This window comes from Lathamus discolor, chromosome 6, assembly GCF_037157495.1.
Source record: "Lathamus discolor isolate bLatDis1 chromosome 6, bLatDis1.hap1, whole genome shotgun sequence".
Lineage (NCBI taxonomy): Eukaryota > Metazoa > Chordata > Aves > Psittaciformes > Psittacidae > Lathamus > Lathamus discolor.
Genome location: NC_088889.1, coordinates 73431935 through 73453030, shown reverse-complemented (window position 1 = coordinate 73453030; position 21096 = coordinate 73431935). Strand labels below are relative to the sequence as shown.

General features: G+C 53.9%; 1 protein-coding gene across 1 annotated transcript in view; it reads left to right on the top strand.

Annotated features, from left to right (window-relative positions):
• Positions 1-13876, top strand: part of NTN3 (netrin 3) — a 31449-nt gene extending 17573 nt beyond the window's left edge. Inside the window, exons 4-7 of the mRNA XM_065686186.1 lie at positions 5541-5690; positions 6628-6681; positions 12003-12077; positions 12336-13876. Of these exons, the coding sequence (XP_065542258.1) occupies positions 5541-5690; positions 6628-6681; positions 12003-12077; positions 12336-12664 (608 nt within the window). The 3' untranslated portion in view covers positions 12665-13876. The remainder of the gene's footprint in view (positions 1-5540; positions 5691-6627; positions 6682-12002; positions 12078-12335) is intronic.
• The last annotated feature ends 7220 nt before the right edge of the window (positions 13877-21096 follow it).

The following is a 21096-nucleotide window of genomic DNA, read 5'->3' as shown; positions in this document are numbered from 1 at the left end:
CTGGGCACTCTGCTGTTGTGAGGACATAAACATAGCATGTTTATGTAGGGTCTACAGGAACTGATGGAGCTGGTTTTGGACCATTAATGTTGTGGCTGCAGACATAAATTGAAGGATTTGACTTTTGGGGTTCCTCTCTGGGGTGCCCTAGTTTTGTTGGTCATTCTGGGTCATGTAATAGGTGACATCTGTCCCTTGCCCATGCTGTGTTCCATGGGAGCAGTTGAGGAGATAAGGGAAGAAACTTTCCATGCTTGACTGGTGCAGCAGCAGGAGCACGGCTGAGCACTGACAGGGGCAGCCTTGCCTGCAGCCACCTTCTTAGCCCATCAGTTGTAATCACCCAAGTAGCTGACAGATCGACAGATCCCTCCTCAGCAGCCTGTGCCCCCATAGGCTTCCCAGGCCCAACGGCATGGCCAAACCATGTCACTGCTATGGCTCTGGACATGGCAGCCCCCCAGCAGCAGCAAGGGTTTCCTGTTGCCGGGGTTCATGCCAGGCAGCAACCAGGTCCCAAAGCCATGCCAGGTACCACCATCCTTGGGGTGACACTGGGAGAGAGGAAGAGGAGGAGGAAGGACAAGGCATGGAGAAAAGAAGCTGTGTGGAGACCTCATAGCAGCCTTCCAGTATCTGAAGGGGGCCTACAGGGATGCTGGAGAGGGACTCGTCACTAGGGACTGTAGCCATAGAACAAGGGGGAATGGGTTTAATCTGAAACAGGAGAAGTTCAGGTTAGATATAAGGAGGAAGTTCCTTACTATGAGGGTGCTGAGGCGCTGGCACAGGGTGCCCAGAGAAGCTGTGGCTGCCCCATCCCTGGCAGTGTTCAAGACCAGGCTGGACAAGGCTTTGGTGACATGGTCTAGTGGGAGGCGGCCCTGCCCATGGTAGGAGGAGGTTTGGAACTGGATGATCTTAAGCTCTTTTCCAACCCAAACCATTCTATGATTCCATGCATGCTGAAGGTCTATAGCCCAGCATCCTGGGCCCTGTCCCATTCCTGGAGGGGTCCTCACTCTGACTGAAGCCAGGGAGGAATGGCAGCAGCCCCCAGCTCCTGCTGCAGCACTGCTGGACTTGGGCAGCTGCAGCAAAATTCTCTTTTCTGTGAGGATTGTCCTCAAGCACTGGGGGATCACAGGCAGTCCTCACTCACCCCAGCTGGCACCAGGGCTTGTGAGGCTACTGGGGTGGCTGTGCCACCTTCACCTCACCTCGCATCCTCTGCAGTCAGTACCCAGCCTCTCCACCCTGCCCTGAATTAGGGGTTTCTGCTTCCCTTTGGTTCACCAGCTCCTTCTACCTTTGTTACCAAAATTATCCCATGAAATCCCAAGCAAAGTGGAATCCTTGCAGGTGTCCCTCCCCTGTAGCACCCAGCATCCCCAGTGCTGCCTTTGTGCTGGGCACTGAGCTTTCTGTTTCTGCTCCAGCCAGGGAAGAGAGCAAAAGCTAATGATAAATAAAGCAAGCAGGATTTGGCTGGGTGCTGGGAGCAGGGAGGAGGGTAGTTAAATATGGACCAGGAACACTGCAGGTGCAGCATTTCCTACCCAGGCTCTGGCTCAGGTCCCCCCATTTTCAGGGCTGAGGGTGGAGGAAGCAGAGGGGCTATGGCTGCCTCCTTCTGCCTGTGCCTAGTCCTGCTCCACCATCTTCCCAGGCCTGTAATTGTGGAGCATTAAGGTGATGGAAAGCATCTCAGATGGTGGCTGCTCTGGAGAGGATGGAATGAGCAGAGCCCCCGGGGGTGCTCAGGATCTGGTAGGACAGGGCGAGGACTGATGCTGCTGTGCAGGAGAAACACCAGTCCATGCTGCAGAGGAGCAGAGTGCTGCCCGTCCCTGTGCCAAGCCAGAGCAGGTCTCTGCCAGCCAGGAATGGGAGGTGCTGTTTGCAGAGGTCTGGCAGGGTTTGCCCCAGGTTTGGAAGTGCTGCAAAGGTTGAGCCTCGCCAGATGAGCATGTTCACAAGGGCTGCTCCCTGCCACAGTGCATATGCTGAGGAGGATCTGGCAGTAAAGGCAGTTCTTGGGTCTTGGGAGCCAGTTCCTGTCTCTGACTCAGGGAACCGAGCTAATAATAAAATCCCTGATGCTTCTGCTCCTTTGGCTGTCCCTTCTTCAGTAAAGCAGAGGGCATTTCCACCTATTCCTTGTACTTAGCGAGTGGCGGATCTTGTTGGGATTGGGAGCTCTTTGGTGCAGGACCAGCACCTGGGAGCCTGCCTGCCCAGTGCCATGAATGAGATTTGTTGCTGCTAGAGATATGATCAGGGGTCTGGAGCACCTCTGCTCTGAGATAGGTCTCTCTGTGGGAGAGCTGGGCTGGTTCAGCCTGGAGAAGAGAAGGCTCCTTAAGGGGAGACCTTAGAGCAGCTCCCAGTGCCTGAAGGGGCTACAAGAAACCTGGAGAGGTGCTTTGGGCAAGGGCCTGTAAGGACAGGCCAAGGGGGAATGGCTTTAACCTGACAGAGGGGAGACTGAGATGAGCTCTTAGGCAGAAGCTCTTCCCTGTGAGGGTGCTGAGGCGCTGGCACAGGGTGCCCAGAGAAGCTGTGGCTGCCCCATCCCTGGCAGTGTTCAAGGCCAGGCTGGACAGGGCTTGGAGCAACCTGGTCTGGTGGAAGGTGTCCCTGCCCATGGCAGGGGTTGGAACTGGATGAGCATTAACATTGCTCCCAACCCAAACCAGACTGGGATTCTGTGACTAGAGAGTTTGGGCTTGTTTTTTCCAAAGATGTGTCTTGTACCTACAGCTCAGGTATCTACGCTTCTGCAAGAAAACAGAAAGAAAAGGAAAAGCACGGCTCATGACAACAGATGTTAAAACCAGTTGTGGAGTAAGCTGCTGGGAACTGAAGGGTGCAGCTTTGGACAAAGACGTTTTCATGTGCCACGGTGGTGGTCCAGGGAAGAAGCTGAGCATCCTAGCAAAGAGAGATACTGCAGGTGCTAGGGATGAAGCTCAGTTCATATTCAGGAGATGAAAAATCAGCCCAGAGGCCAGGAACTGTTTTGTTTTATTTAACAAACCCCAATGCATGTTACTGAACCATCCATATGTGGCTCATTTCTGCTTGGGATGCAACATCTTCGAAAAAGGCACAGAAATATCAGCTGTACATTGCAGAAGCCCATGTCACCTGCTGGCACCAGAATGGAGCCCTCAGCCACCAAGGCAAGCTCCTCCCTCCCAGAAAGGCCTCCCTGTCCTGGTGTCACCACTGGGCACTGTGAGAGATGGAAAAGCTGGGAGGATGGAAAAGGCAGAACAACCTGCAGGATTAATGCAGTGATGGTAATTGCAAAGTCAAATGAAGAATGGTTGTGCATTAATGCCTGTAGTTTAAACAAAGCTATAAAGCCTGAGCTTTCTGCAATGAAAACTGGGGAAGCAGTAGCAGCTAAGCCTTAAGAAGTAAAAATACCCTCAATATTAGGTGCAAGACATGCTTGCTGGCAAGCACAGCTCAATGAGTTAAGCTCCAAGCTAGTGACTTAATCCACTGTTCAAGCTCCGTGGGCCAGATCCTGGCACCCGGCAGGGGTGTGAGCAGCAGGGCTCAGTGTGTGCGCAGCAGACATTGAGTTGGAGCTGGGAATGGGGCTGAGGATGGGGATAGGGATGGAGCTGGAGCTGCAGCTGGGAATGGAGCTGTGGAGGTAGAGCTGGAGATAGAGCTAGAACTATGCCCCCAGTTCCTTCATCCTGGAGCCAGCCGCCACTGTCGATCACCTCAGGATGAGGAAGGATGGAGATGCCGAGGCAGAATGGTGGGATGCAGCCATGCTGGGATGTGGGACTGGTCAGGGGAAGAATTGGGTGCTGCCTGGAATGCTCTTCCCATCCAAGTGGGAAGGAGCAAAGGATTTCTGTGAGACTGTGGGAAATCCCACCATGGCAGGGCAAGGGGCTGGAGGCTGGTCTGACAGAGACCAAGGTCATCTCTCAAAAACACGTATCCGCTGTGGACCTAAGGTGAGCAAAGCTGTCTTAATGGCTGATTCAGGTAAAACGTCAAGAGTCATTGAAAGCTTTATTCTACCGCATGAAGAGAGATTTGCTTTGATGAGTTGGATCCTGATTGTGCTGAGATTTATGTCCTTCCTTAAAATTCACACCAAGAATCCAGCACTGGCGCCCAAGAAAGCCCCCATGTTTCCGATGGCCCTGCATCATGCCAAGGCTCCCTTGCTCACTGCCATTTGTTATCACAGCTGAGCCCCCAAAATATCCCTGTCAGAAAGACGTTCGCTTCCAGTCCCAGCCAAGATCTGATAAGGGTGAAGCATCTGGTCCCCATTAGAGGCTGCTTGCTCTGGTTTTTGGCTGTGCGGGAGGGGGCCTGAAGGAGCAGTGCCGTGGTGCTCCCACCAGCCCCATCTGGTGAAAATTAGGGAAATGATAACATCAGGGGGCTGTGAGGGAAAGCAAGGGGATGCTGGTTTTTTTTTTTTTTTTGGTTTTTTTTTTTTTTTTTTTGCTTTGGAATCATGTTCAACTCTTTCTTACACTGATGGGGGCCAAGATAACCTCTTCCAGCTCATAGCCAGCCGAGCCCCAGGCAGGAAGAAGCTCCTGAGTGAACATCTCCTTCCTGCATCCCTCCACGTAGACAGCCCTCAGTAGGTCTGTCATCCACTGATGGAGAATAACTGGCTCTGTTCTGAGGGTGAAGACCCAACTTTCACCCACCTCAGGTGTGGCTTGTCCCTGGGGAGGCTGCATTAGAAAGGCAATGGGGACATCCTTTGGTCATGGTTTCCAAGAGCCGGGATGAACATTGAGGCTCATGAGCTTGGGAAGCTTTGAGAAGACCCACTTCAGACAATCAAGGCAATCAAGGCAAGGCCAAACTTCGTGTGAAATCTCAGTGTTGGTTCAGCTCCATGGACTGAAAAGCTCGCAGGTGGGGGAGCGAATGGAGAAAATGCCTTTTACTGCTGCAGCAGGAGCATTGCCCTGGGGTTGAGGTGGGGGAAGAGCAGACCTGGGCCTGTATCTGTCTACTTCCTGTCTCTGCAGTGGCCCCAGTTCGATGCTGGCCATGAACCAGGGTTTGCACAGGCCCATGTGGGCCTTTTGGTTGCACAAGAAAAGGTTGCACAGGAAAGGGCTGCCTGTGGAAATCCCTCCTCTTGCCTGTGTGCGTAACACACAGACTGTCCCCAGAGCAGTGGGCAGGAAGAAACTGTTCTCCTGATGTCTGGTCCTTAAATGCAAGCTGGTGTCTGCAGGTGCCTGTGTGACCTCCGGGATTTCCAGGGGCTCATCCTGAGCATCCCACTCAGTGGAGCTGTACTCTGGCCAAGCCTTTTGTCTGCTTGCCCTCCTGCCCATGCTGCTCACAGCATACATGGGGCCACAGTCTGTACCCAAAGGTCTTGGTTGCGCCAGCCCTGGCAGCTCCTTTCCACTAGTGCACTGGCCCACCTCCTCCTCACCTCTCCAGGGGGGACACATTGGGTCCAGTTTGAGGTCTGTGTTGTGCATCACCTTTGATGAAACCTCTTCTCTCTCCCTCTCCCCCAGCTTGTGACTGCCACCCTGTTGGCGCAGCCGGCAAGACCTGCAACCAAACGACGGGGCAGTGCCCGTGCAAGGATGGTGTGACCGGTCTCACCTGCAACCGCTGTGCTAAGGGCTACCAGCAGAGCCGCTCACCAGTGGCCCCCTGCATCAGTGAGTGTGCCCACCAGCACCCGGGGCTGCTGTCCTTGAGCTGGCACCACTGGCTGCCTCTTTGTCCCCAGCCCATGTGTGTGCAATTTGTGGTGGATGGGAGGCTGAGATGAGAGCATGTCCATCCTTATGGATGTTCTCCAGCAGGTGGTCAAGTGAGGATGGTTGGGTCACCTTCTGGTGGCATCCATGCATCACATCCCCCAGCACAGAAGGCTCTGAAAAGACCCTTTGGGTTAGTGCTTCGCTGTACTGGGTCACATCTTCAGCTGAAGCAAGGTGCACCCCTCACCTGGCTGAGCCCTGAGCATGGTCAGGGTTGGAGCAAGGGCAGATCCTGTGGTCAGCATAAAACCATGTTATTGTTGCAGTGATTGTGACTTTCTCATAAGTGGCAGAGGAACAACTTCCTGCCCTGAGCACTGCTGGAGCGGTGGCAGTGGGGGTGGGCTGGCGGGGCTGGCTCCTCCCCCCCTCTTCTTCCCCAGATTTAGGGTTAGGACAGAATTTCCCCCAGGTTTTTTCACAGGGAGTCCTGATAAAGTGTTTTTGCCCACACTTACCCCTGTGCTGTGCAGCCTGGATGAAGTATGTTCAAATCAGCCAAGCATCCATCCAGTGCCCAGACTGAGTTCAGATGAGCTGAGCATCCAAGGAGCATCCTGGAGCACATGTCCTTTGCAGCAGTGCCTTAGGGCTCATGGGGCATGCAGTATCTCAGCCTGTCCCAGTTCACTGAGCTCTGTTTGGGCATCTTTGGGCCTGTTTAATGGCCTGTGCTGTTGTGGTCAGACTCGTTCCGTTTCCTGTCTTAGAGAGCTGCTGGAGAAGGCCCAAAACTCCCCTCTGCACCCTGCTTGCAGGAGGCTTTTGCCCAAGTGTCACCAACAGAGCTGGGGACCCTTTTCCTCAAGACATCTCTTCTTTTCTCTTCCAGAGATCCCTGCCATCAACCCCACCTCCCTGGTCACAAGCACGGAGGCACCTGCGGGTAAGTGCTTCACGTCCCAGGCTGAGCCCATGGCCCCAGCCCTGCCCAGAGACATCCCATTCCATCTCCCCTCTACCCTGCTAAGCCCATGGGCAAAAAGATTAATGGCAAAAAAAAAAAAAAAAGGTGAAAATGATGACTGAGGTTTGAAATCCTGTGTATTTCTGGAAAGGGACCAACAAAGCTTGACAGGGCCTTGGGGAAAGAGTTTCTCCATCCCCTCCAGGGAGGAAAGCAGGGATGCAGCCCCCAGGGCCTTGCCACCCCTTGGCAGGTTATGGCTGGGGTTGTGGTGTGAGTGCTTCTGAGGTGGCTTTTTATTACTCTCCTTTTGTTATTGCCAGTGCCAGAGGTTTCTCCTCGGTGCCCTCTGCCCATGAGGGCTCTGGCTTTCTGAGCAGTGCTGGGGAGAGCAGGGGGGTCTGGCAGGCTCAGGAGCCCCTGTGGCAGGGCACTGGCTGCCAGCCGTACCCTGAGAGATGGGTGGGTACAGCTCTGGAGGAGTGAAGTGTTTGGGTATGAGCTGCTTATCCCAGCTGTGCAGGGTAATAGGACCATGGAAGGATCAGTGTCACTGCTGCTGTCACCCAGCAAAGGAGGGGCAGCTTCAGCAGAAGGCTGCAAGCTTTGCTTTTCTGTCTTCCCTCCTCCTGCAGTCCTGTTGGCACTGAAGCATGGCTGTTCCTAGCCATACCACTGTAGGGATCCCAAGCCAGGACAAGAGGTTGAAGCCAGGGAAAGAAGCAGCCACTTACCTCCTCAGGTCATCTTTCACCCTGCTGTCCCCAAGACCTTGGTCTTCTTTCACATGCCAATGTGGGGGAATGGACATCCTGCACCACCATTCACTCCATCCCATGGCACATGGTCCTGGGAAGAGAGCAGGGGCACCTCCAGCTCCCCACACCCATATGTACTGAGGAGCTTCCCTATGCCTCATTTCATAGAATCACAGAATCCCAGACTGGTTTATGTTGGAAGGCACCTTAAAGCTCATCCAGTTCCAACCCCCTGCCACAGGCAGGGACACCTTCCACCAGACCAGGTGGCTCCAAGCCCCTGTGTCCAACCTGGCCTTGAACACTGCCAGGGATGGGGCAGCCACAGCTTCTCTGGGCACCCTGTGCCAGCGCCTCAGCACCCTCACAGGGAAGAGCTTCTGCCTAAGAGCTCATCTCAGTCTCCCCTCTGTCAGGTTAAAGCCATTCCCCCTTGGCCTGTCCCTACAGGCCCCTGTCCAAAGCCCCTCTCCAAGTTTTTTGTAGCTCCTTCAGACATTGGAAGCTGCTCTAAGGTCTCCTCGGAGCCCTCTCTTCTTGAAGTTTGGAGTGCATCTATCCCAGGGGGAGCCTAATCCCTCCTTGGAGAGCCAATGTACTGTGCACATCCTTCTCCCCAGCTCTCCTTCCTGCAGCCACCTTGCCTTGGGAGTGGAAAATGCCAACAACCCCTCCCCAGGCTATTGTGTGCCTGGGACCTGCTTTCCATCATTTTGGGAATGTTTTACAGCATGGTGGCTGTGGCACATACATGTACTCAGTGGCTGTAGGAGGGGAATGGATGGGCACAAGGGGTGTGGAACATATGGACCTATGGAAGGATTAAAGCATGAGGATGGGGGACGGAGAGGGGAGATTCACAGGAGGAAACTGGTAGCTCAGCTCCTTGCAGAATGGTGCTGGCCCCGTACACATGCAGACCACATGTATTGGTGCAGAGAGTGGCAGCACTGCACATCTTGCATGATAGGACGACTGTAAGAGCTGAGCTGCCTGCATGGTAACACTGCTGGGACAGAGCAGACCACCTCCTCTGCTCCTGTGTGCCCTGCCTGCAGCAAAGGAGGGAGTTGGGAACACCAGGCTTTGTGAAAAGGAAAGAAATGGGGGGAGGGAAAGGGGATTTGGATGGTTTTATTGCAAACAGGGAACAACGCATGGAGCCGAGTTAAGGTGACTCCTCTCCAGTGTTTTATAAATAGGAACAGTCTTTGAGTGATGTCTAATCTTTTCAGCTGCATAAAAGTAAGTGGCACTCGCTGGAGGCCGGGGTGTTTACTTTGTTTTAGCAGGGCAGGTCTGCCTTAAACTGTTCTAGTTTTATCTGTGGCTTTGTTGTGTCAAAATTTCTGGCTTCTAGCTTGAGTATCTTTAATGCAGAGTTGCTCACCTCTGCCCAGAGCCTGCACCGGGGGAGCAGGGGATCCTCTTGCAGTCCTGCCCCGTTGGCCAGCAGAGATAAGAGATGGGGTGGGTGATGCTGCCTTGCCCAGCTCTGCCTGTTTCTCTGTCTCCAGTGTGCTGGTGCTGCGGGCAGGGCTGGCCACAGCAGTGCACCCTGCCTGCTTCTTGCATCCTGCCTGCACCCTGCCCGCTCCCTGCCTGTACCCTCCCTGCACCCTGATGCCCCTTTGGCTTCCTCTTTGTGCTGCAGGACCTCCAGGCTCCCCCATGAGCAGGGCACTCCCCAAGAGGACACTCAGCCTCTCAATCCCCTCAGTCCTCCCCATCCAGGCAGCCTCCAAGCCCCTTCTCCCCTCATTTCCCCACATCCCTCCCTGCCGCTGGCAGCAGGTGCTGGGCTGCAGGAACAGGGGGACATTGTTCGGGGCCATCGTGCTCAGGTGCTGGACTTCCCCCCCTCTCCCCGTCCTCCTCCTTGCAGGGTCCTGTCCCCGGGTGCGTCCGGGCTTTTTGCTGACTTTGCCATCCACTGCATCGCTCTTCCCAGCTTTCTCCTGCCTTTCCCACCCTCTGGAGCCTTTGAGGTCTGGCTTTGATCTCTCTGCCCAAGCGGCTGACCGTCTCAAAGATGAAATGTCCTACGTCCACTTCTTGTAATTTTTATTATTATTATTATCTTAAAATATTTTCCACTAAGTGGAAAAGAAAAAAAAACAAACTAGAAAATCCCGTTCCCTGTTAGCAGAATTAACAAAAACCGTGGTGCACAAAACAGGGCTTTGAAGGAATTCAAAGTCAGCAGTAAAAGATTTGCAGCCATAACACCTAATTAAGTTACATCTCTCTTAAAATATTCCTCTTTCTTTTTTTTTTTTTTCCAAGGTGAGGAGAAGTAAACCAGATGTGCAAAGCAAACTCACTGGCTCTTGCACACGCTGCCCCACAGACCGGGGTATGCCTGCACCAGCCGGTGGCTCGCTGGTCACCGGCCACCTCCTCCCATGTGTGTGCAGCATCATCCTGCTTTGTCTGTCTGTCCAGCCAGCCATCTAACCATCCATCCATCCATCCATCCATCCATCCATCCATCCATCCATCCATCCATCCACCCATCCATCCATCCATCCTTCCCATGTGCTGGCTCCCCACCAGCAGCAGAGGTGTTGCCTGTGTGCAGGGCATCATAGAATCACAGAATCCCAGGTCGGTTTGGGTTGGAAGGGACCTTAAAGCCCATCCAGTTCCAACCCCCTGCCATGGGCAGGGACACCTTCCACCAGACCAGGTTGCTCCAAGCCCCATCCAACCTGGCCTTGAACACTGCCAGGGATGGGGCAGCCACAGCTTCTCTGGGCACCCTGTGCCAGCGCCTCAGCACCCTCACAGGGAAGAGCTTCTGCCTAAGAGCTCATCTCAGTCTCCCCTCTGTCAGGTTAAAGCCATTCCCCCTTGGCCTGTCCCTACAGGCCCTTGTCCAAAACCCCTCTCAGCTTCCATCACTCTGCATGGGGAGGAAAAGGTTGTCCATCCTGCTGGGCAAGCCACAGAACAAGGTGGGAGCTCCCTTTTAGAGTCCCGTTCTTGTAGCAGGAAAGGGTGGAGCAGGGTGTCAGGGGCAGGCTTGTAGCATGTCCCGGGGGATGCAGTGGGGTCCAGGATGAGGCTGAGGCAGCTCCCAGGGATGTAGCAGATGGGGGCACCTTTAGTGCCACAGTTGAGCATTTCAGTGCACCCAGAAGCCCCCCAGCATGGGGATGCCCCACACCAGCTCCACAGCTGCCACTGCAGCCCTGGGGGATGCAGCGGGGCTGGGGCAGCTCTTCCAGCTGGGGCAGAGGGGCTCAGCTGGGAACTGGGGCTTAGCCCCCTCTTCCAAGAATTAGCTTCGTGCTGCACTGCTTTTCTTGAGGACAGATTTGGGACAGGCGGCACAAAGTCCCAGATAAAGGATAGCCAGGCAGAAAGGAGAGCAGCAGAGTCCGTACTCCTGTTTTCTTCCCTCTTTTCTCTTCCTCCCCTTGGCATAGGGCACTGTTATTCCCCCATCCCCTCACTTCTGTCACCAGTAATCACTGTGGCAACCTGCAAACAATGACAACTTCAGAGGCTGCTGGCTCTGTCCTGGGATGTGGGGCCAAGCCAGAGAGAACCTGCAAGAGGGAGAGAAAAGAAGAAAGATGGGCTTAGAAAAAAAAACAAAACAACCATGCCATTTGGAAAGAGACAAATTAAGATGTTCAAAGGAAGATGGCAGGAGAAAGAAAGGAGAACAGGGCTGCTTCAGGCAATTGTTGGGATCAAAGCCTTTGGGGAGAAGGAAAGGCATTCCCTGCCCTCCCTCTGCTTGAGATGCAAATCTGGGGTCTTTAGAAATGCACAGAAAAGAGCCTCCTTTAGGACATGAGCCTTGCCTGAAGCTGGGACTGCTGGGAGAGGATGCTGTGGTGTGGACGGTATGGTGGCCTCCCCAGCGCATCTGAGCAGGGAATGCTTGGGCAGGAGGAGCAGCGGCAGAGCAGAGCCACGTCCCTCACCCACCAGCTCCCCATGGCCCAAGTCCCCTTCCCCACTTCTGGGCCACTGGCAAGGCACAGGTCTTTGGAGGCACTGCCCCATGAGGATGCTTTCTACCACCCTGGCCCCTGAGGGCTGAGGATCATGACCCCACTGGCCTGCGGTCAGATCGTCCGCTGGGCCTCCTCCCTGTGGATGGTGGGGTTGGTGCTGAGTCCACTCTTTCTCACATTGCCCAGGTTTGCAGGGCCACAGCCATTCTGGTTGACTCTCCTTGGTCATGGCCCCTACCTGCTCTCCATGGTGGCCTTCATTAGCTCACCTACATTTCTCCCACCCATCCCTTTTTTGCATCCCAGAGGAGAGTCCCCAGGGTCCCTCTACTACCCCTGTGCTGACTTATCTTGCAGGACACCATCAGCACAGGCAGTGACACAGTCTGCTGGGTAGGCCCAAAGCCACCTGGTTTCTCTTCCTGGCTGATGTGGTGTCGTTGTTTGCGCTGGGATTTGAGTTCCCAGCCCCTGTGAGCTGCCATCCACTCCAACCTCTTCTCTTGTGGTGGTACGGGACCCCATGTCCTTCAAGCCTCTCCATGCTCAACCGTCTGTTCTTCCTCCACAGACTGTGACTCCTACTGCAAGCCAGCCAAGGGCAACTACAAGATTAACATGAAGAAGTACTGCAAGAAGGACTATGGTAAGGACCTCCTCCCTCACTGGACCATGCTGGGCTTTGCTATAGGGGGCTGGCCACAGGCTGCCTGTGGGTGGGCGAGATGCAGATGTTCCAGGGCATGGGGAGCACCCAGCATGGAGAGGGGTCCCCGTATCAGTCCCTCAAAGAATGCAATAGATGAGGTAGGTGGGGCTGCTGGTGATGGGCAGTTCCTGTCACCAGAACTTCCTTTGAGAAGCAAGGCAAAGCACCACTGTGTCTCCTGCTCTTTTCCCTCAGTGGTCCAGGTGAACATCCTCGAAATGGAGACGGTGGCCAACTGGGCCAAGTTCACCATCAACATCCTCTCTGTCTACAAGTGCCGTGACGAGCGGGTCAAGCGTGGTGACAACGTCTTGTGGATCCACCTGAAAGACCTCTCCTGCAAGTGCCCCAAGATCCAGATCAGCAAAAAGTACCTGGTCATGGGGATCAGTGAAAACTCCACTGACCGGCCGGGACTGATGGCCGACAAGAACAGCCTTGTCATCCAGTGGCGGGACGCCTGGACACGCCGCCTTCGGAAACTGCAGCGGCGGGAGAAGAAGGGGAAGTGTGTGAAGCCCTGAGGGGTTTCCACACATTCCATCCCACCCCGTGCTCAGCCCCAGCCCGGCTGTGCGTTGCCAAACTGCACCCAGAGACTCTGTACATATATATAGTGTGAACAGACTCTTCTGTCTATAGTGTATATTTTGGCAATGGTTTCCCCTCATGTGTGCACGTGTGGTGCGCGTGTGGGCCTTTTCCTCTAAGTGTGTATTAAAAATAACACAGTAATGACAAACCTTTAATGAGGAGCAAAGCAGAGTGAGATCCCATGGTGCCTGAGGGAGCTTGAAGGGGATTGATGTCCTTCTCTGGGCATGCTGTTGGTAGCACTTGTTTTCTAGGCTTTTCTTTTCCCTTTAGTCTTCTTCTGCCTGGTGGTGACATCTGAGTTGACAGTTCCCCCTTCTCCAGCATCCAGGCCCTGCTTCTTCCTTGCTCTCTAAAAATATGCTGCTGTTAGATCTCTCTCTGCCCCTTCTCCTTGCCCAGTAGGAACAGGTCTGAGTCTTCTTCCATCATACTGATGTGTATACGGGCAGGATGAGTGGAAACCATCCTAATGCTGAAGAGGGACCAGTCCCAGGTTCTCCACCAGGAAGAACAAATGAACTTTGAATCATTCAGGCCTAATTGTCTGGTGACATTGGGTTTACATGGACCAGTGCTGCCGCCTGCGGCAGGACCCGTGTGATGCTGCAGTGCCTTAGGGAAAAGACAGGCCAGACCACCAGAAAGAGCTGTGTCCACCAGGGAGAAAGGGTCAGACTTCACACCCCCATTGGCCTTTATCTATGCTGGTGTTTAGTCCAAGCAACCCAGTGGGAAAGACCTAGAGACACCCATTTTCCCCTCCCATGTCCTCCAAGGCTGTGGCCTGCCCCACAAGCAGGACCTGGGGCAAACAGGCTGACCACAGCCATCGTGTGTCATCATCCATCCACCCAGGTCTATGTTCTTGTATTCTTGGCTGGTACCAACTGACATAATTCCACCCATTTCTGTTGAGCTGACACCAAGTGACCATCTGCCTTGGTGTGCATCCTTCAGAGCTGGCTTGGCTACATAGTCCCCTGAAGGTATTGCTGTGGCCAAGGTTGTCTGAGGAGATGCACAAGGCAGGGGTGGCAGGAAGAAAGACGAGCTTTCACTGACCCACCTCCAGGCTTTTATATCTTCTTCACCATGTATTAGCCTCCAGTTCAAGCAGACGTCAGTATCACCCCATGTTGAGATTGTAGCAGTCTTGGCATAATAAATATGAGTAGAAATAATAGGTGCTCTGACAGTAGATATTCCTTTGCCTACAAGCATTGCCTTGCTTACTGAATGGCTCAGCAAGGTATTGCAGCATACATCACAGTTTTCCAGTGCTTTAGGATGATGCTTTGCCCCTTGGAGCCCGCGGCAGCTTACATGGACTCCCCATCCCATGGCTGGTCCAGTCCTTCTGAGCTCTGTCATCCCAGCATGGTGCTGGAGTCTGCAGCTGAAGAGACACGTTCTGGACAGGGGAGTTTGGGAGTGAGGGTGTAGGCACTGGGGGATGTCTGTGTGGACATGCAGATGCCCTACTCAGGGAGCTCAGTCCATTGGTGAAGCTGCTGGAGGTGCTGGAAGTGGCTTTTTAGAGACATGGAGAGCCTGCAGTGCCATCTTTCAGGTCCTGTGGATGTTGGGGTGCCTACAGAGGGCGTGAGCAGAGCTGAGGGGAGGGCAGAAGCGGAAAGGCAGAGAGTATGTGTGACCACTTGGCCTTGGATGAGCTGGTCTTATGCTACACTCCTGACACAGAATCCCCCTTCTCTCAGTTGAGCTGAGGGCATCCTCCCATCCCTGGTTCCTCTTGTTCTGGTTCTCCCAGGCTATTGGTTTCTGCCATGAGATGGCCCTTGAAGTATGTAGCCCACCCACCCCTCCTCTTCCTCTTGTGGCTGCTTGGCTCCAGAAGCAGAGCTGCTGCCCTTGCCCCAGGCTAACTCTGACCCCATGATCCCTCGAGTCCCCATGCAAGGGTCAGCGGTGGAACACCCTTTGGTTGCACACAGCCAGGATGATAATCCCATTGGGGTTATCCCCACAGCCCCAGAGGCTGCTCGGCATCACCCCATGGGATGTGGGGGCTCTTGAGCCCCTCTTCTCAGCAGCTCAGCCCACGAAAAAGCAGGGCAGCACTACTGTGTGGATGGTCATCAAGGCAGGGCTACAGAAGGCATGTGTTTTCTCCAAGCATCTACAGCCTTCAGGAGATGTATAATGTGTCTGTGCTACCCAAAAAGTACTCTTACAGCCTGCTGGGGCAGGAGGATCCAGGGTTTCCTTTGGCACCTGGTTTCTCATCCGTTGAAACAGAGAACCTAAAACTTTGAGGACTTTGGTGTTGGTGGTTGAAGTTTTCTGTTTACCCTCCCATACAGCTCATCCCTCTTGTTTCAGCTCTGCCACTTGGGACTGCTGATGAGCAGGGACGGCTCCCAGCTGGTGTCCCAGTACATATGTGTGTCCTGCTGGGGCAGATCGGAGACACTAGAGCAGGACCATCACATGTGCCACGGACTGCTGCTGAGGAGAGGAGCTCCCCCTTTCCTGGGGGATATCCTAAAGTCCTGGCTGAAGGACTGGAGCAGGCCACGTTGCACCTTCACTAAGGCTGCTGCTGTTGTCCTGACTTCCTCTGTTTGTGTCACTCCAAAGTCTGAAGCAAGATTCATCTTTCGTTCATCAGCCTGGAGAAAAGAAGTCCCACGGGAGACCTTATAACAGTCTTCCAATACCTAAAGTTGCTGACAAGAAACCTGGAGAGGGGCTTTGGGCAAGGGCCTGTAGGGACAGGCTAAGGGGGAATGGCTTTAACCTGACAGAGGGGAGACTGAGATGAGCTCTTAGGCAGAAGCTCTTCCCTGTGAGGGTGCTGAGGCGCTGGCACAGGGTGCCCAGAGAAGCTGTGGCTGCCCCATCCCTGGCAGTGTTCAAGGCCAGGTTGGACGGGGCTTGGAGCAACCTGGTCTGGTGGAAGGTGTCCCTGCCTGTGGCAGGGGGTTGGAAGTGGGTGATCTTTAAGGTCCTTTCCAACCCAAACCTGCCTGTGGTTCTGTGACTCTGTGACTTGGGTGGCAGCCATGCAATCCTGGTGGCCATGGCCAAAAGCAGTAGCCTTTGCAAGGCCAAGAGACATTGCAGCATAAACAGACTTGCCACAATGAAGGCGAACGCTTTCCAAACCAGCTCTCTGAGGCAAAAAAAAAGTAAATGAATTTAACAAAGGATCTGAAAAGATTCAGCATACTCCGGTGCCCTCTCATTCCGGGAGTGCAGACACCAGCCTGTGAGCACCAGGCTGAGCACATGTGTGCTGAGGAATGCCGTGCAGGGACCCACTGCTCCAGCCTGCGAATACTTTTCCTAGTATTCAGCTGGGGCAAAATGATTGAGATTCAATCATTTTGAAGGAGAGGTCACATTTGCAAGTTCCCCCTTGCTTTGGGACTGAATTTCGCAGCTGTTTGAAATTTTTCTCATTTCAAAAGGCCAGCGGACATTTTTCATGGAAACATGGAATTTGGACAAGTAAAGAAGCAAAATGTGAGAATACTACAGGAAACTCAATGCTCTTTTTCCATGTAGTCCAGCCAGCTCCACTCACAAGATATCACAGGAGCTTGGACAGCAGTACCCCAACCTTAGTGGACAGAGAGATGGGTAGATAAGTAGACAGATGGATGCATACACATATTATTTCCCACCATTTTTCTCTAGGTAACCGAAGCCCATAAAAATCCCACAGGAAAACACCTCCCTTAGGTGCAGCACAGTCAAGCAAAGAGCATTTTGCTTGGCCAATATAGCACAGCTCAGTGCTGGACTCTGGGGCATGCTGCCTGGTGAGTAGCAAGATCTATTCAGAAAGGCAAGACCTGCTTGCTTCGCCCCTTGTCATGGCCTGATGTGGTCTCCTTACTCCCTTGATGCTCCCTGGTATACAGAGCAACTCCTCTCCATCCTGCAATGCAGATCAACATGGATCTTAGTAGTGGTTCCAGCTGCCATAGAGCAGTGATGGTGGCCCTACCAGCCCAATCTTTCCATGCTTTTATGGTTAACAGCATGGCACTTTGTCTCCTGTGGACATAGTGCACTAGGCATCAGTGGCCTGCTGCCATGCCTCAGCTGTGGTGACCTGACGAACGGCCCCAGTCAATGCACATCCTCCATTCTGGCTCTGCCAGGCTTTTGGTACGGCAGCACTCTGCCTGCCACCCCTTACCCCAGCACAGGGCTTTACTCGGCGCTTTACAACCCTCACAAGCCTCATTAACCTCCCAAATATTACTTCCTAAGCAAACTCAGCCTCTCCTTTTCCCAGCTCTCCTGCTTTCCGAACCCCAACCCTTCCACCCACCCAGGCTCCTGATGGAGGGGCTGTAGGACCAGGGCAGGATGCACTTTTCCTACTCATGACCCTGTCAGCCAAGTGTGCAGGGGGTTGAGCTGCTCTAGCTACTCTTGCCCTTGCAAAACGGTGAGAAATGGGCTATTTTTCAAAATGCCAAGTGTATTTTTACAAGCCTTGGGGGCATTTATTACATCAGAGTTAACCACCACGTCATTCATTCATATTTTCATTTATTCCTTCACCCGATCTATCTATTTTGGGGGTTGGAACTAGATGATTATTAAGTTCCCTTCCAACCCAAACCATTCCACGATTCTATGATCCCTCATCTTTATGAGAGCACAGTTCACTGAATTAACACATTCTCCCTGTGTGCACAGGGTACCCGGGCTCAAGCAGGGTGTGGGGACATGGGGAGGCAGGGGAGGTTCAGGGGATCCTGGGGAGCGGGGAGGCAGCTTTCCAGTTCAGCTGTGCAGAGGGAACATGAGGAAACCATTCGTCAATGGGCTGGCCTGTGCCATGTTTTCCTAAGGCAGAGCCGAAGGCGGGGAGCCACTGTGGTCAAGGGGGCACCATCTGAAGAAGTTTCTCATCTCCATCCTGCTGAGATTTTACCACCTCAGTGGTGATGGAGAGGATGAGGCAGAAGAGTGCTCCCCACCAGCACCCTGGGGATGGGGTGACCCTCCTGCAACTCCTGTAACCTCCACATCCCACAACCTGCACTGGCCCTAAGGTATGTCTGCGATGCTGTGCCAGGAGGTTTGCCAGTGGCACATGGGCCATGGCACTAAAAAAGCATCCTACCCAGGGTGGCAGAGCCATGGTGGTCCCCCTGTGACTCGAGCTCAGTATTGTGCCTCCTTCCAGGTTTTTGCTGCTCAGCTGCTGCCACGACCTCATTCTCCCCCATTTCATCCTCTGCTATTCATGTCCCCATAGAGGCACAGGACCCATCAGGACTGCTATTTCAGAGGGATGCCATGTCTCCTTTAAGTCAATGACAGGCTGGGGGCCTCTTCACAGGGCAGGATCAAGCCCCCACTGCCAAGCCACCAGCCAGCATCCATTAAAACGAGCCCTCTATTTACACAGCCACTGTGGCACCCAAACAAATGCTGGTGTTTCCATCTTGGGCAAGATGTATTACCCAAAAAGCCTGGAGAAAGGGCCTCTCCACTGTCCCACCTTTTCCCCCAGCACACCCATGCGATGGAAAATCATTGGGTGGCGAAGGGAGAAGTGTCACTCTCAGAAGACAGCTGGTTCTGGGGGAACTCCACCAGATGACCACTGGGTTTGTCACAGCAAGGACCATGGTTCTCTTCGCAGTGCGGGGAGAAAGGGGCAGAGATGGGCAGAGATGGGCAGAGCGGACCCAGCTCCGCACACCCTAGGCGTCTGGAGGGTTGCATCTCTCCCAGCACCAGCTGACCTCTGAAGCAGCAGTGCAGAGCCAGGTACTGTATTCTGCCTGTGCCCTGCCAGACAGATGACAGTAGGAGCAAAGCTTCCCTGATGCTTGCAGCTCCATGGCTGTGCAATGAGTCAGTAACCTGACCTCGTGGCCACTTGAGGCTTTTGGCATGTGGTGACTCTTAGGCATCCCTTCCCAGTGCTGCTGGCCACCCACACCGTGATCCCTGCAGCCTCAAGGCCGGTCGGGATGGGATTGGTGTTGATCGGGTCAGTGCCCCAGGAGAGTGCTCTCCGTATCATGGCAGACAGGGTTTGCTCATTCATCAGCAAGCCTAGCAAAGCCTGGCAAGCTCTGGGGTGGCTTTGGCCAGCACATTCACACAGAGCTTCACACTGTCCCTTTTCCAGCAAAGCCAGACAGTGCTGGATCTGGGAGGGAGACAGGGTAGCTGGAGGGGGTCAGTGGGGTGGCCAGGCAGCGCTGTCCCCATCACCAGCAATGCTCAGCCATTCCTCTTGCCCTGCCCCTGTTTCCTCAGGTGCTGATCCCAGCCTTCATTCCCATCTCTCACTCCAGTGGTCAGCTCCTCACCTTCAATAGCAATCCCTTCCCATCAACCTGCTGGATCCTGTGGGGAAACTCCCGGTCTCGTCCGTTATTCAAAACCAGCTCCCAGGGAGTGCCTGGTGAAATCGTGGGGCCTTCGTCTGCTCCGGGCGCTTTCAGACTTTTCCCTGGCATCCAGTGGGATGGCCATAAATCTCTGCTACTGCCTCCAAGTCGAACATTTCCTCCGAGCCTCATTATTAATTTTCTGAAAGATCGCATAAACCCCCAGGTGGAAAAATACGGAGGTATTTGCACATGTGTCGTAAAACACATTGCCCATCTATTTCAAATGGATGTGGCAATATATAAAACATACTTAGGGCATGAGCCAGGTTTCATGGTATTTAAACAAGGCAGCATGATGTAATTGGAATTTACAGTATAGGAGCAGATTGAAGCTGGGATGTGGTTGAGTACCATATATCTTCAATCTCTTGAAGATTTGGCCTGCTTTATAATGCCAAATGCCTTTTGTACTTGTCACCTATACTTTAAGTGGATGAACAGCTCCATTTGTGAAATATAACGGTTGGAAAATATACATATTTTTCCATCTGAATTTCACAGCCTCTCCAGAGAGATCTGTCCCATTTCCCTGCAAACAGCATGTATTCCAAGGGATGCAGGTGGCCTGGGGCTTTGCTTCCCTCATCATCCTGCCCAGGCGGCTCCTGCCCCCGAGCAGCACAGTGCCACTGCTCCATGGCCTTACGCCACTCAATGCTCTGCACTGTGGGGTGGGGGTCAGGACCTGTTGCCTGCAACCACTGCACCCTGGGGCAGGAGAGGGTGATGAGTCCAGGTGCTGCTGCACGATGCTGGGAAGAGTAGCGAAAGCTCCAGGTGCTGCTGGCAGCGATGCAGACAGGAGATGCTCCAAGCAGAGAGAGCAACCCCTGGAAGAGGTGTCACTGTCAAGTGCTCAGAAAAGATAGATTCATAGAATCATGGAAGAGTTTGGGTTGGAAAGGACCATCCAGTTGGGAAGCTCATCCAGTTGCAACCCCCTGCCAATGGCGGGGCACCTTCCCCTAGACCAGGTTGCTCCAAGCCCCGGCCAACCCGGCCTTGAACACTGCCAGGGATGGGGCAGCCACAGCTTCTCTGGGCACCCTGTGCCAGCGCCTCAGCACCCTCACAGGGAAGAGCTTCTGCCTAAGAGCTCATCTCAGTCTCCCCTCTGTCAGGTTAAAGCCATTCCCCCTTGGCCTGTCCCTGCAGGCCCCTGTCCAAAGCCCCTCTCCAGGTTTCTTGTAGCCCCTTTAGGCACTGGAGCTGCTCTAAGGTCTCCCCTGAAGGAGCCTTCTCTTCTCCAGGCTGAACAAGCCCAGCTCTCTCAGCCTGGCTCCAGAGCAGAGCTGCTCCAGCCCTCGCAGCATTTCAGTGGCCTTCTGATGCTCTGATAAAACCCATTGGGTGTGCCTCATCTCCTTGTGGCACCATGAAGCCAGCATGAGGGGTAGTGGGAAGCATCACTCCACATCCAGGTGATGGGAGAGCTGGGGATGCTCACAGATCAACAAAAAGGCACTGTAGGGCTCTGGGGTGGCTCTGGGCAGGCTTTGGGCACTCAGGTGAGCCCACCTGCAAGCCTGGGGCAGAGAGGATGAAACAGGAGCTGGAGCCTCCCATGCCTGCCAGCTCCGGGCTGCTGGTGGACCCAGTCTGGCCAAACTCACTAGCCCTCTCTCCACCCTCCTCCGAGTGACCAGGGGGTTCGGGATTAGGAATTTTTGAAAAATCAATAAATCAAGTTGTTCCCTTCCGGCAGAAGGAGGAAAACCCTCCAACAAAATGTCAGTTAGAAATAATCCAAGTGATTTGTTTGGAAAATCTTGAAGCACAGGTCCTCCCAAGAGCCAGGATGGCCTCTCAACTTCACTTTCCAGAGCCAGAAACCTAGAGCCAATACCCTGGCTCCAGGGCAGGAAGCCTAGAAACTGCCGTAGCCACAGTTTGAACTGGAGCCCATCGGAGCTTCAGGCCACCTGCAGCTGAGCCAGGACCAGGATCCCACAACCCCACCT